We start from the raw sequence: 15,012 nt of genomic DNA on the forward strand, positions 1-15,012 counted from the left end.
AAGAGAACTCCCTAATTTGTATGTTCTTGTGGGTGGAGGATAGATGATCAGTCAAGATTTAAAATTTGATATATCAATTTGTTACAAAATGATATTTACACTTTCCTTGAGGTTAATTGCTTCAAACAAACTTTACGTTCATTTTAAAAAGGAAACAAAATGAAAACATTGCTTAGTGTGATTAATTTTGTATTTAATTTGGGGAAGATTAAATGACTTAGAAGTTCTGTGAAGTGCCTTCCATTTGGAGCTGAGGCATTTTGAATGCACTTTTCTTTGTGCAACTGCTCTTCAGTCCATTGTATCCACTCTGGTCACCAAGTACCTATCTACTTTAGTCTTGTAGTCTGTATTCTATGATACTTGAAGTGATTTGTCTCATAGGAATAAAATGTTGTGATAATTCTTGCCTCCCTTTGTGTGTGTTCCAGAAACACGCTATCCTATAGGTGACAACATTTTCTTAAAAATCTCCTTTTAAACCTCTAGCCCATGTCCCTAGAACCCAAGGCTGGGTTCCTGAATTGTTACTTCAGTGACATGATGGCCCCAGGTTATTGATCTCTACTAATTTGTTTCCTATCTACTTTATCCATGCCCTTGATAATTGTGTACCCGTCAATCAGGGTCCCCCACATCCTTGTCTGCACTAAGGGAAACAACTGCAGCCAATTTGTTCTGCCTTCATAGTTGAAACACACTATCCCAGGCAATATCTTGGTGAACTTCCTGTGCGCTCTTTTCTACTGCAATAACATCCACACAATAGTGTGGTAACCAAAGCTGTACACAGTACTCTAACTGTGCCCTACATAACATGTTGTTATACAGCTCCATCATAACCTTATTGCTGTTGCCTTTATTAGCAGAGGCATTGAATATCGGTCTCTTGTATGTCTTAACCAACTTATTCACCTGTCCTATTGCCTTGAAGGATTCTTCTGATCATTTTGTACTTTGAAGGGTCCTACAGCTAATTGACATAAATCTGAATCGTGAGTACTACACACTCCGTTTTATGCATTTTTGCCTAGTGGTATGCTCTCTATGCAGTTTTTTCCAACTGAGTTTGTGTGGCATTGGGTGCAGTGAAGTCCAGCACACATTCGTGGTGTAGAATGTTGTGCAGCTTCAGCATGGTGCTTGGATCATAGCTCCAGCTTTCATTTCATTTGCTTTCTCTCCATTCCTTGTCCGTTCTGGTTAGGTTTGGCATGGTTGTCCTCCAGCTATTATTGATTTGAAATCTCAGTAGGAAGCTGGTAGAGCTGTGATCCACACAGATCATGTTATGGGAATCATGTGCTTGAAACATTTGTACTTCTGAAAGTGAGTATGGTAGAGATAATCAAGGAAGAATTGCATAGGCACTGACTGAAAGTTAATCGTGCTCGGAGGAAGAAATGGAATGGGGGTTGTAAAGCCCTATGTTTAGTTGAGATTTTGGTCCTGATATCAATAGCACAAAGCAACTTGGATAGTGTTCTTCTAAATGTTGTACATCTTTATTGAACTACTGAGTAATTCTACATACAATGATGTTAGTTGCTTAGTTCTGTAAACTAGGATATGTCTTGGGTGGCCCATCCATTGACAGATCTCCAAACATTCCTTTGGTGCAACTGATCAAACTGTTCTCCCCACTGCAGTCACAAGTCCTTTTTTCACTCATTTAATTGTTCTAACTAAACCACTACACTGTTAGAAGCTGTACTTTCTCTGGACCTTTATCTCGAGGCTACATTTGAACAAACACAGATGTATAAGCTCCCATCTCTGACATCCTAAACAATCTCCAATGCTGCAGTGAAGCATTTTTGTGGTGTCACATTCTGGGTCCATGTTAAACTTGCGAGAGCTAAGAGAGGAAGAATTACTAATTTAGTGTTATTGATCTTAGTATGTCTTGGATTGAGTTTCACACCCAGTCTTTTTGTTTTCAAACCCACAGTGTAATTCTTCAGTCAGGATAGAATTTTTCCTTCAATGCTGTATGCCACAGCCATGAGATGGACTCTGCCAGAGCCAGCATATGCCATTAATTTGGAAAAAATATTCTATGATTCAAAGTGTTTACAATGGTGCATAATTGGATGATACCTTGGTTTCCAGTGGCCTGAGAGTTTGTGAAGTGCAATGACATGACTGGTTTGAGCACCATGGTTCCAGGTGTGCTTCTGAAGGGAGTTTGGGAAGCTGGATACTAACGTAACTCTCTCTGATGTTTAGAAGAATGAAAGAGGTATAAACTGGGAGCAATTGTTCCACAGAGAGGACACAGCAGACATGTGGAGACTGTATTTAAGGAGCAGTTGTTGTGAGTGATGCACAATTTCTTTCCTCTGAGACCGGTAAGGATGGGTAAGATTAAGGAACCTTGAATGATGAGAGGAGACGATCTTCCTGTCATAAGGAAGAAGGCAGCTTACGTAGGGTGGAGGAAGCCAGAATCTAGCACAGCTTTAGAGGACTAGAGGCTTGTGAGAAAGGAGGTCAGAAATGGACTGAGGAGAGCCTGGACGGGGCTTGGTAAGAAGGATTAGGGAGACAACCCAAAGGCATTTAACTCATATGTGAGGGATAAGAGAATGATCAGGGAGAACGTAGGGCTGATCAGGGATACCGTAGGGAACTTGTGCACGAAGTCTGAGCAGATAGTGGAAGCCCTAAATGAGTTTTTTGCTTTGGTTTTCACTAAGGAAAGGGACCTTGTTGTGAATGATAACTTTGAGGAGCTGGGATACACGCTTGAACAGATCAAGATTGATGAAGTTGATGTGCTGAAAATTTTGGAAAATATTAAGATTGCTAAGTTGCCAGGGCCAGACCAGATTTACCCTAGGCTGCTCTGGGAAGCAAGAAAAGAAGGTGCTAAACCGCTGGCGAAAATCTTTGCTTCCTCACTATCCATGGGAGTAGTCTGGAGGATTGGAAGGAGGCAAATGTCGTTCCTCTTTTCAAGAAGGGTAATAGGGAAATCCTTGGCAATTACAGGCCAGTCAGTGTTACGTCTGCAGAGTTTTGGAAAGAATCCTGAGGGATAGGATTTGTGACTTATTTGGAAAAGCACAGCGTGATTAAAGACAGTCAGCATGGCTTTGTGAGGTGCAGGTCATGCCTCCCAAATCTTATTGAGTTCTTTGAGGAGGTGACAAGACAGGTCGAGCAGTGGATGTGGGGTATATGGACTTCAGCAAGGCATTAGATAAGGTTCCCCATGGTAGGCTCATTCATAAAGTCAGGAAGTATATGGGATACAGGCAGATTTCGCTAAATGGATTCAGAATTGGCTGGCTGACAGAAGGCAAAGAGTGGTTGTAGATGGGAAGTATTCTGCCTGGAGGTCACTGTTGAGTGGGGACCCGCAGGGCTCTGTTCTTGGGCCTCTGCTCTTTGTAGCTTTTATAAATGACTTGGATGAGGAGGTTGAGGGGTGGGTTAGTAAATTTACAGATGACACAAAGGTTGGCGGTACCGTTGATAGTATCGAGGGCTATTGTAGGCTGCAGAGTGACATAGACAGGATGCAGAGCTGGGCTGAGAAATAGTAGATGGAGTTCAACCTGGATAAATGCAAAGTGATGCATTTTGGAAGGTCGAACTCGAATGCTGAATATAGGATTAAAGACAGGATTCTTGGCAGTGTGGAGGAACAGAGGGATCTGGGTGTACAAGTACATAGATCCCTCAAAGTTGCCACCCAAGTGGATAGGGTTGTTAACGAAAGCCAAAACACCATATGCTTGCTTAACAGAGAGATCAAGTTTAAGAGTCGCGAGGTTTTGCTACAGCTGTACAAGTCCCTGATGAGACCCCACTTGGAATATTGTGTCCAGTTCTGATCACCCTATTATAGGAAAGATAGAGGCTTTGGAGAGGGCGCAAAGAAGGTTTACCAGTATGCTGCCTAGACTGGAGGGGCTTGCCTTATGAAGAGAGGTTGACTAACCTGTGACTTTTCTCTCTGAGGAGGAGGAGGAAGAGAGGTGACCTGATCGAGGTATGCAAGGTAATGAGAGGAATGGATTGAGTCAATAGCCAGAGACCTTTCCCCAGGGCAGGATTGACTGACACAATGGGTCATAGTTTTAAGATATTAGGAGAAAGATATAGACGGGACGTCAGAAGAAGGTTCTTTACGCAGAGAATTGTGAATGCATGGAATGCATTGCCAGCGGTGGTGGTGGAAGCAAAGTCATTAGGGACATGTAAGCAACTGCTGAAAATGCATGTGGACAGCAGTGAATTGAGGGATGCGTAGGTTAAGTTATTTTATTTTACATTAGGATTAATCCTCGGCACAACATCGTGGGCCAAAGGGCCTGTTCTGTGCTGTACTTTTCTATGTTCTAATTGAGGTATGGAAGATGCTAAAGGGCAATGATCAAGTAGATGTACAGAGGATGTTTTCTCTGAAGGGGCAATCTAGAGCAAGAAGTCGTGGTGTTAAGATAAGGAATGGCAAATTTAAAATGTGAGCAATTAATTCTGTCAAAGGGTTGTTAATCTGTGGCATTCACTACCTCACTGGAGCGGATATTGAGTAAATGAGGTGATATACATTTTACTTGTAATGGATTAAAGGGTAATGGATAGTGGGCAGGAAAGTAAAGTTGAGGCTAACATGAAATTAGCTGTGATTGTATTAAATGGTGGAGTAAGCTCGAGGGGCTCAATATGCTTACTCCTGATCCTAGTTTTTAGCTTCTGCATCTGCAGTGCAGTTTCACATGAATCAAACTTGATTGAGTTTTTTGACGAAGTAACTAAGAGGATTGAGGGCAGAGTGGTAGACGTGATCTATATGGACTTCAGTAAGGTGTTTGACAAGGTAAGATCACGTGGAATACAGGGAGAATTAGCCATTTGGATACAGAATTGGCTCAAAGGTAGAAGACAGAGGGGGGTGGTGGAGGGTTGTTTTTCAGACTGGAGGCCTGTGACCAGCGGAGTGCCACAAGAATCGGTGCTTGGTCCATTACTTTTCATCATTTATATAAATAATTTGAATGTGAGCATCAGAGATTTAGTTAGTGAAGTTTGCAGATGACACCAAAATTGGAGGTGCAGTGGACAGCGAAGAGGGTTACCTCTGATTACAATGGGATCTTGATCAGATGGGCCAATGGGCTGAGAAGTGGCAGATGGAGTTTAATTCAGATAAATGTGAGGTGCTGCATTTTGGGGAAATCAAATCTTAGCAGGACTTATACACTTAATGATAATGTCCTAGGGAGTGTTGCTGAACAAAGAGACCTTGGAGTGCAGGTTCATAGCTCCTTGAAAGTGGAGTTGCAGGTAGATAGGATAGTGAAGAAGGCATTTTGGTATGCTTTCCTTTATTGGTCAGAGTATTGAGTACAGGAGTTGGGAGGTCATGTTGCAATTGTACAGGACATTGGTTGGACCACTTTTGGAATATTGCGTGCAGTTCTGGTCTCCCTCCTATCGGAAGGATGTTGTGAAACTTGAAAGAATTCAGAAAAGATTTACAAGGATGTTGCCAGGGTTGGAGGATTTGAGCTATAGGGAGAGGTTGAATAGGCTCTGGCTGTTTTCCCTGGAGAGGGGTGATCTCATAGAGGTTTACAAAATCATGAGGGGGATGGATAGGATAAATAGACAAAGTATTTTCCCTGGGGTCAGGGCATAGGTTTAGGGTGAGAGGGGAAAGATATAAAAGAAACCTGAGGGGCAACTTTTTCACGCAGAGGGTGGTGCATATGTGGAATAAGCTGCTAGAGGAAGTAGTGGAGGCTGGTAGAATTGCAACATTTACAAGGCATCTGGATGGGTATATGGATAGGAAGGATTTAGAGGGATAAGGGCCAGGTGCTGGCAGGTGGGACTAGATTGGGTTGGGATACCTGATGGGCATGGACAAGTTGGACCGAAGGGTCTGTTTCCATGCTGTACATCTCTGACTCTATGACCACATGAGTCTGAGTAAAAATTAAAAGAAATACACAAACTCTACCTACAATTGCAAATCCTATGGCTTTTTTAGGGAATTTATGCCTGGTTTCAAATATTAGCACCTTTAGAGTCCTTTAGAGAAACATGCATTGTCTATAAGAAGGATGGGAAGAAACCAATCCAGAAACCACCCAATCATTCACCTTAACTATACTAACCTTTATATGTTAAATTTCATTTGCCACTTATCTTGCAGACTGGATAGCTTATCTTTTTCTGTTAATGTTTACCTTTCGATTGCTGATCATGTTTTAAATTCAGCCCTCGAAATTCCAAGATTGGGTTATCATTAAGGAGCATTTAGCTGGGGCTAAACTCTCCATCTAAACCGAAGGTCATTGATGTTATCATAAACAGAAGATACCACAAAGCAACGTCATATCATTATCATCATTTTAAAAAAAAATGTCATTCCCATTTATAAATAGTCTAGCTCCTACAAAGTTCTTGAGAATGAATTGAAGACAGGCTTCATTCAGGCAATAGGTTTCAGTGATGAGGATCAGCTTTTTTTGAATGTTGACTTGAGGGCCATCAAACCGCTTTGTGTTAATTTGATGGTGAATCTTACAGCTGTCACTTGGGAGTTCCATGTGGACTGCTTGGAGTTGGAAAACAGGATAATGATTAATACACTGGCCTCCAGAATTTCAACTTGTAAATTTTCACTTGCTTCATTTCCTCAACAATTGGGGTAAAATTGTAAATTGTTTTGCATTAACTAATGCGTTTCAGTCTTCCTAGCAATGTGGTGATCGTCTATTTAAACATGTTTGTTTTATATGTAGGTGAGTCTGGCTTGGGCAAATCAACATTAATCAACAGTCTCTTTCTGACTGACCTCTATCCTGAGAGAGTTATACCTGGAGCTGCAGGTAAAGTGCTGCTGATATAACTTCTTTTATAAATATCATTAAACGCATGTGCATGTTATTCAAAATCCTTGAGCTGAAGGAAATGTTGGTTACAAGTGGGGGATCTAGTTTGATATTAATTTTTGAAGAAAGGGGAAGAAGAGCTTTTCTCATCAGCTGGTGTGTTAGTTGTAGTCTTGGATTACTGTTCTGGGCAGATCACAGAATCTCAAATGTTTGAGTATGGAAGGAGGCCACGTGTAATCCTGCACATTTGTTTCTTTTAAATAATTATTCAACACCACCTTGAATGCCTCCCAAGTGACCTTCCTTCCACCACTTCCAGACAGTGCATTCCATGTTCTTTTAGTACTTGCTGTTTGAAAACTCTCTTTTCCTTGCCCCCTCGCTTCTTTTGCAAGAACACTAAAACTCTGTCTTATGGTTATTGATCTGTTTAGAAGTGGGAGTACTTTCTCCCTATCCACTCTGACCATTGCTTTGCAAGCTATCATTATTTCCTCTTAGCTGTCTCCTTTCCAGGGAAATCAGTCTCAACCTTTTCAATTTATCCTTGTAACTGCCCAACCCCTAGAACCATTCTATACTTCCTATTGCTCGTGCTGGAGGCATACCTCCGAAGGAAGGTAAAAACAATGACTGCAGATGCTGGAAACCAGATTCTGGATCAATGGTGCTGGAAGAGCACAGCAGTTCAGGCAGCATCCGAGGAGCTGAAGCTCCTCGGATGCTGCCTGAACTGCTGTGCTCTTCCAGCACCATTGATCCAGGATCCATACCTCAGAAGGAGTTCAGTCCTGGTTTTGTTCAGGTGTACGTGCTGTCTTTCCCCAGGAATCTGAAGCCTTCCTTCGTGCTCTACCTTTCCAACCACACATTCATCAGTCACGTCTTCCTATTTCTGTACTCATTTGTATGTGACACTGCAAATATTCCAAAGATCAGCTACCAGGACCTTCGAAGGTAGTAATTTTCTACCTGCTCCATAAATTCCTGTTCTGTCATTCATGTGGACAAGACCTCTAACTGTTCACTCTGCTCTGATGTCATTGACCGTAGCACCAGCGAAACACCAACCCACCTTGGAATCGCATGCCTGTCTGTTCCTATAACTGAAGAAGTCCCAATCGCTATTGTGCTTCCATTCCTCTTTCCCTCCTGTATAGCTGGGCCACGTGTGATGTCACAGCCTTTGCTGTCTCCTGTCTCCTCACCAGTGTACGAAATGAAAACAAGTTTGTGAGCTGGACCTCTCTGGGGTCATCTGCACTCTGTTTCTCCTTGCCCAAATTTGCAGTGTAGCCACCTCTTTGAGCATGCTATCAATGTGGTTCTCTGCCACGTCGGTGCATCTCAGTGACAGCAGCTGCATCTTAAACTCTGAAACTGGGTGCTCCACCTTGTGCAGCCAGTGACATTTGATGCACATAGGCTCATCTAGGAAGTGTTCACTGCTCCCCACATGTCACAAAATGGACTTTCCACTTGGTCATGACCTTAACTTTTAAGTTACTCACTTAATGTAACTTAAATTACTATAATCTTACTCTTGTGCTGTTAACAGGACTGCAGCTTAGTAGAAATTAGAATTTTTTCACCTTACACTCAAATTAGCTTCTCTTCTGGTGCTTTTAGATTCTTCCTTTATCATGTGCTAGTTTGGAAATTTTGGTTTTCAATTTTTTGCACTTAAGAGTCCCCTAAGGCAGCTGCTCAACAACTTAACAATGTATTATTAAGAGTCATTAATGCACAGAACAAACAATTGGGATTAACTGGTTTCAAGCCCATTTTATAACATGGTTTTCAAATTCACTGCCCTCACTCCACAGGAAATAGATGATGAAAGGCACCTTGGTGTGAATTTCCACAGATTCTTGAAGGCAATAAAAAAGTGTTTTGAAAAAAAAGGTGGCTGTGAGGGCAAATGGAATATTTGCCTTCTAGTCTCGGCATTGAATACAAAAGCAAGAAGGTTATGATGGAGTGTGTATAATACTAGTCAGGCCACAACTGAATAATGTGTGCAGTTCTGGCTGCCACAAGGGAAGGATGTAATTGAACTAGAGAGTGCGCAGAGGAGATTCATCAGGATATTGCTTAGGCTGGAGTAATTCCACTATGAAGAGACAGTAGGTCAGCTGTGGTTGATTTTCCTAACAGTGGAAAAGGCTGAGGGGAGCCCTGATTGAGGGGTACAAATTCTGAAGATGTTTAGACATCTTGTTGTTTTTGAAAACTTTCCCCTTCACGGAGTCAGTAACTGGGGAAGGAGCAGGTGGTTTTGACAACCCAGAGGACAGTAAGTATCTGGAAGTCCACCTAAAAGAGTGGTAAAGACCAGAACCCTGAGATAACTAAAGTATTATTTGGGCGAGCATTTGTAACATACAGGGCCAAGTGTTGGATAATGGGATTAGAATAGATGGATGTTTGACTGGCGGAGACCCAATGAGCCAGAGAGCCTCTTCCTGTGCTGTGTATATTGACTCTGACTTCCCGATGGCTTGGGCTTCTGGTCCTGATGAGAGTCCTGGTTTGTACTGTGTTTCTTGTCCTTGTTGAACTACATGCTTTATCTTGGCTTCTGTCTGCTGTTCTAGCTCCCCCTCCTACAATATGATTTCTTTCAACAGTTTGTGGCCTCTTTCAAGGCCATGTTTACTCCTGGACCCATTGGCCGAGATTCTCCTCTGATTTTTTAAGTCCCATCTTTCAACTCTGACCTCAGAATTATAATATTACTCTGGGCAAGTAAGATCCCAGACTGGAACTTGTTCTTTCAAGCCATGGTTTAATTGATTTTTGTTTATTTTTAATTAAATGGTCTGTTGCTGAAACATAAGCATTGCTGCACATTTCGCTTTCTCAAGAACAAATTTATTAAGTAAAGAAACAAAGATAAAATATAATGAACCAAACCATCTACGTGTACAAATTCAAAGATTTTTTTTAAACACCAAGTGTAATCTCGTTAATCCCAAATCACCTGATAAATTAAAAGAAAACCAGTTTTTGTTTCATACCCAAAATATAACTTGTACACTACTCTCACCAGAGTTCCTGTATCTAACGTCTTGGTACGTTTAAGCTCCTTGTGATTTCAACTATTAGACTGGAATTACAGAGAGCTCTCAGTATACTCAGTTTTAAGAAATCTCTTCAAGGTTGTATTCCAACACTTCTGATCTGGGACAAATACTAACTTATCATTTGAGGTAACCTAGTTCAACTGTCTGTCCTTCTCCATCCTAAAGCCCTCCCCCACTGTCTCATTTTACTTGGCTCTCGGCAGAGAGGATCCATTTTTTCCCTTCCACATCTTTAATTTATAACCATTTTGTTTTACATCTCTGCTTTCAACGCAGTTAGCAATCCCTTTATTTTCTGTATGGAGCCTCCATAGCATGGGTTTCCCTTACTGCTCCTTTGCCTGTGTCAAAAGTACAAAAGCCACCATTTTTTAAACACATTTTTTCAGTCCTGAAGCAATTGTAGTAGACTGTGATATAAACTATTTCTTTGGATCCACTTTCAAACCTCCTGAGTTTCTCCATTTTTATGTCAATTGTGGCAGTTTGATACTCAAAGCTGTGCAACTACAGATTTCTGATGGCCTTGCCTTCCTCCTTGAGGCTCACTAAATTCTTTGAGCCTTTGGCTTTAACCAAGGCCTTTCTCCTTCAAGCAGTCTATTCGAATACTCTGAAAAATATTGCAGCTAATTGCAGCACGTTCCCAAGCTGGAGACCGATCAATATTACAATTAAATCTCCTATGTATTATTGTTAACAGACGTATATGATTGCCAGATCTACCAAGACAAAAAAAGTGTTTTATTCTTTATCCCATGCCCTTAAATCAATTGCATGACCTTGATGACATCTGAGGGCAGACTTAGTATATGTTTTGATACTGTCCTTCAAGATTTTTTTCAAACCTCAAATCTATCACTTATCTTTCTCCCTTTTAGTTCAGCATCCTTTGCTGTAAGTTTCTATCTTGTAGAAGATAAATGATCCATTTGCCTATATCCTTTTAACACTATTGACTTTTGTCTTCTAATTCTAATTTTTCTGAAATCTATTTGTGCACATCTTTGGAGCAGGTGGGACTTGAATCTGGGCTCTTGCTTCAGGTTAAGGACACTGGCACAGCATCGCAAGAGCCGTAAATCAATTTGATTATACCTGAGCATTTCTGGATTTCATTTGGTTATTGTAAATCCCAAATTCTCTTCATTTCTCAAAATTATCAGTACTTCTGTTCTTGTTTCTGTTAGTTGCAGCTCTCTTTTGTAGTGTCACCAATGAGCCATTCTCTGCCAATTTTATACTCCAAAAAATAAGTATTTAAACAGAATTCCAGTCTAAAAGTGCATTACTTCAATTAGCTACAATCAAGCTCTTGCATAAGCCCTTCTTCAGGAATGAGGAGGGTGTCCTGAAGAAGGGCTTATGCCCGAAACGTCAATTCCCCTGTTCCTTGGATACTGCCTGACCTGCTGCACTTTTCCAGCAACACAATTTTCAGCTCTGATCTCCAGCATCCGCAGTCCTCACTTTCTCCTACAATCAAGCTCTTCCACTGATTACTATTCTCCATATTTTTGCAGCTAATTCAAACCCTTAATTATATCCATCACCTTTTCCCTCATTCCATTAAGTCTCGGGCATTCCTCCAGGCCCTTATCATCTAATGTATTGACACAGTGGACATTAGGCTGTTTCGGCTTGTGGGTGAGTCCATGATTAGGGGACACCTTTTTAACATTTTAAGATGGAGATGAGGGCAAATGTTTCTTGAGGTTTGCTAGACTTTGGAACACAGTGTTAGAAGGCAGTGGACATGTGGTTATTGAATATCTAAGGTAGAGGTAGATTATTGTTAGTCAGGGGAGTGAAGAGTTATTGGTGTAGATGGGAATGTGGATTTGGGAACACATACTGATCAGAGCAAGGTTAAAGAGCCAAATGGTCCATTACTCTTGATTCCAATGTTCATTATGCATGGAGAAACCCAAACACTGTGAATGAAACATCAGTTTGATCACATAGTGGCTCATAAGCATTTGTCTTTATTTCAGAGAAAATTGAAAGAACAGTCCAGATTGAGGCTTCAACTGTTGAAATTGAGGAGCGTGGTGTAAAACTGCGCCTGACTGTGGTTGATACGCCTGGATATGGGGATGCCATCAACAGCCAAGACTGGTATGCTATCTTGTTGTAAATTGCAATTGGAATGACTTTTGTGATCCAAGTTTCAACAAGCAATTGTTTAAACTTTGGTTTCTTGTGATCTGTTAGCAGTTTGCAAGTGTCGTATGTCTACATATCTAAGAGCGCTTGCTGCCATTTTTAATGGCTTATCAATCGGCGCATAAAAAGTGCCTCTGCTCGTGGAGCGATTTCGTACCTATTTTATTTTCCATGGCTGTAGTGGTGTTCCTTACATTGGCACTGTCATAGGATGACATACTTGCAGCTTCTAGCAGTTTATTACTGGGATTTCTGGAATAATTGTGAGCATAATAAAATTTGACATACTGAGTAACTTTTGAAGAATTGCTGCAACAGTAACCCTGTAGACCGGTTGTAAAACAGTTGGATTGTAAGTTTGAGTTTTTTATTGAAGGTTTGTTTGTCCCTGTCCAGTTTGTTGATTGTTGTTCTGATATTTTTCAGTTTTAAGACAATTATTTCATATATTGATGACCAGTTTGAGCGGTACCTTCATGATGAAAGTGGATTGAACAGGCGACACATTATTGATAACCGGGTCCATTGTTGCTTTTACTTCATCTCTCCTTTTGGCCATGGGTAAGCATGATTCCTGGTTTGGTGTAATAAAATAATTTGTGTTCATTTTGCTTCCAATTATTGATATGGTTCAAACTATCACTTGGACTTTTAAAGCAATGTGCAATTGTACATCTAATCTGTGGTCAGGAATGGAAAACTGGCGAATGCAACCACAAACTATTTTGACATGAATGATTACCTGGTCAGTATGCCTGCTGAAATGAGAATGAAAGAGTCTGGTGTCTGTGCATAAAATTTAATTTTTATCCATATCACTTTGTTATACTTTCTCTTTCCATCTACCAAGCATAATTGAAGGAAAGCTGTATTTAGGAGGCACATCAGCAGTGCTTAAAATAGCCTGTCAGCAAACAACTTCCCACTATCTGTTAATGGAATCATAGAAAGGATACAATACAAAAGGAGACCGTTTGGCCTGTTATCTGCCACTTCTCTGCAAGAACAATTTCAGTTGGGGCCCTTTCTTTTGCCTCCAACCCTATAATTTTTGTGCCTCTTCAGATTATCTTCTAATTCCGTTTTGAAAGCCATGATTACATCTGCTTCCATCACACAATCGAGGATTGGTTTCAAGACCTTTAAATATTTGCTGTGTTTATATAAAAAAATCTCTTTTTATTTATGTTGCCATTGCTGCTTTTGTCAATCACCTTAATTCAGTATCTTATGGTTCCCAATCTGACCAGGGGGAACAGTTCATCCCCATCTAATCTGTTCAAGACCCCCTGGTGATTTTGAATAACTCCATGAAGTAGCTCTTTTAACCTTCCTATAAGTAAGGAGAATAGTCTCAACTTTGTCCATATATCTGTACAATTGAAATTTCTTAATCCTGGAACAATTTTCATAAACGATTCAGCACTCTAATACCTACACATTTTTGCTGAAATCTGATGTCAAGAACTGACCACTATACCAGTTGAGGCTAAGCTAGGTTTTTTGAAGAGTTCATCAGAACTTCCTTGCTTTTGTTCACTCTGTTCCCATTTATTAAGGCAAGGCCCACATGCTTTCATTGTTCTCTCCACTAGCCCTGGCACTTTTCTAATGATTATCTTCCCAGCCCCTCCTTCTGGTGCACTCTCTCCAGAATTGTATGTTTTCTTCTATTCCCCCTCACTATTCTTCCTATTAAAATGAATCACTTATGTATTAAATTCCATCTGTCACTTTTGTCCACCCGTTTTACCAAAATGCCTGGTCTGTCTGTCTTTTTTGAAGGTCATCTCTACTCCGATTTCATAATATTTCCTAGTTTTCTTTGCGCATTTTGAAATTGTGCACTGTATTCCAAAGTATAGGTAATTAATATCAAAAGTAGGGGATTCGAACAGTGATATTTGCGATTGCTGAAGTGTTTCTTTAATCTGAAGACAGTTGTCTTCCACTACCATTTCATGTTACTCAGCCAACTTTATATCCAAGCTGCTACTCTCCTTTTATTCCATTAGCTCAAATTTTGCTCACAAGTCTGTGTGGTGTGTTATCAAATTGTATTTGTCTTTTTTTTTAAAGACTGAAGCCCCTAGATGTGGAGTTCATGAAAGCCATACACAATAAAGTGAATGTTGTTCCTGTTATTGCTAAGGCAGACACTCTTACACTGAAGGAAAGAGAGCGACTCAAAAGAAGGGTAGGTACAGTTAAAAAGTGTTTGGAAATTTAGTGTCACTGTCAAACTTTATGTGGAGAAATTTGAAGCTCTATTATTAGTGTGAAATTGATGTATGGTGACAATGTCTTAAACAGTCTCAGGGGTGCCATCTTTCCATACCCTGGTCTTACGGTAATGCTTTTCTTGAGCTTCCATTCATGAACTGCTTGGAAATTAACTGCTCGTCTCTTCATATACAAGTTGTGCAGTCTCTCTCCATTTCCAGGTGCAAAGTTTCACAAGGACACTTCTATTAAATGGTCATTTACAACTGATTAACATGATTTGAGAAAGAACATCCTAATATAATAATGTGCTGAAGGTTTAATCAGCCAAGTGCAGCACATTGGACTGGATGTGGTTCTATGTCTAATTTCCCACAAGTTCCTAATTCAGTCAAACTGATTTGAAGCAATTACATAGTGAGAGGCATAAAGACAAGTAAAACCACAAGGTCACCAGTATTGTTTAAATGGAGTCTACCTACTTGCCTAGATTTTGCATTTGGAATACTGTTTAAATGGAGGGATACTGCAGAACTCGATAACACTGGGATCTGGGCATTCTGGTACATGAGTCCCTAAAGTTGTAAAGGTGGAGCAAATGAATTGGAAGGCAAATGCAATGTTGTCATTTATTGCAAGACAACAGATGTAAAAGAGATTTTTTTCCCCAAAGTGTTACA

The 15,012-nt window shown here is 40.5% G+C and overlaps 1 protein-coding gene across 2 annotated transcripts in view; it reads left to right on the forward strand.

Annotated features, from left to right (window-relative positions):
* The window catches only part of septin2 (septin 2), an 85,405-nt gene that overhangs the window by 47,493 nt on the left and 22,900 nt on the right, over positions 1 to 15,012 (forward strand). For both annotated transcript variants that reach the window (XM_043701736.2, XM_043701737.2), the window contains exons 4-7: positions 6,765 to 6,851; positions 11,938 to 12,061; positions 12,536 to 12,670; positions 14,189 to 14,306. In XM_043701736.2, the coding sequence (XP_043557671.2) occupies positions 6,765 to 6,851; positions 11,938 to 12,061; positions 12,536 to 12,670; positions 14,189 to 14,306 (464 nt within the window). The remainder of the gene's footprint in view (positions 1 to 6,764; positions 6,852 to 11,937; positions 12,062 to 12,535; positions 12,671 to 14,188; positions 14,307 to 15,012) is intronic.

This window comes from Chiloscyllium plagiosum, unplaced genomic scaffold, assembly GCF_037043375.1.
Source record: "Chiloscyllium plagiosum isolate Xiang-an unplaced genomic scaffold, Cpla_swu_hap1 HiC_scaffold_13, whole genome shotgun sequence".
Lineage (NCBI taxonomy): Eukaryota > Metazoa > Chordata > Chondrichthyes > Orectolobiformes > Hemiscylliidae > Chiloscyllium > Chiloscyllium plagiosum.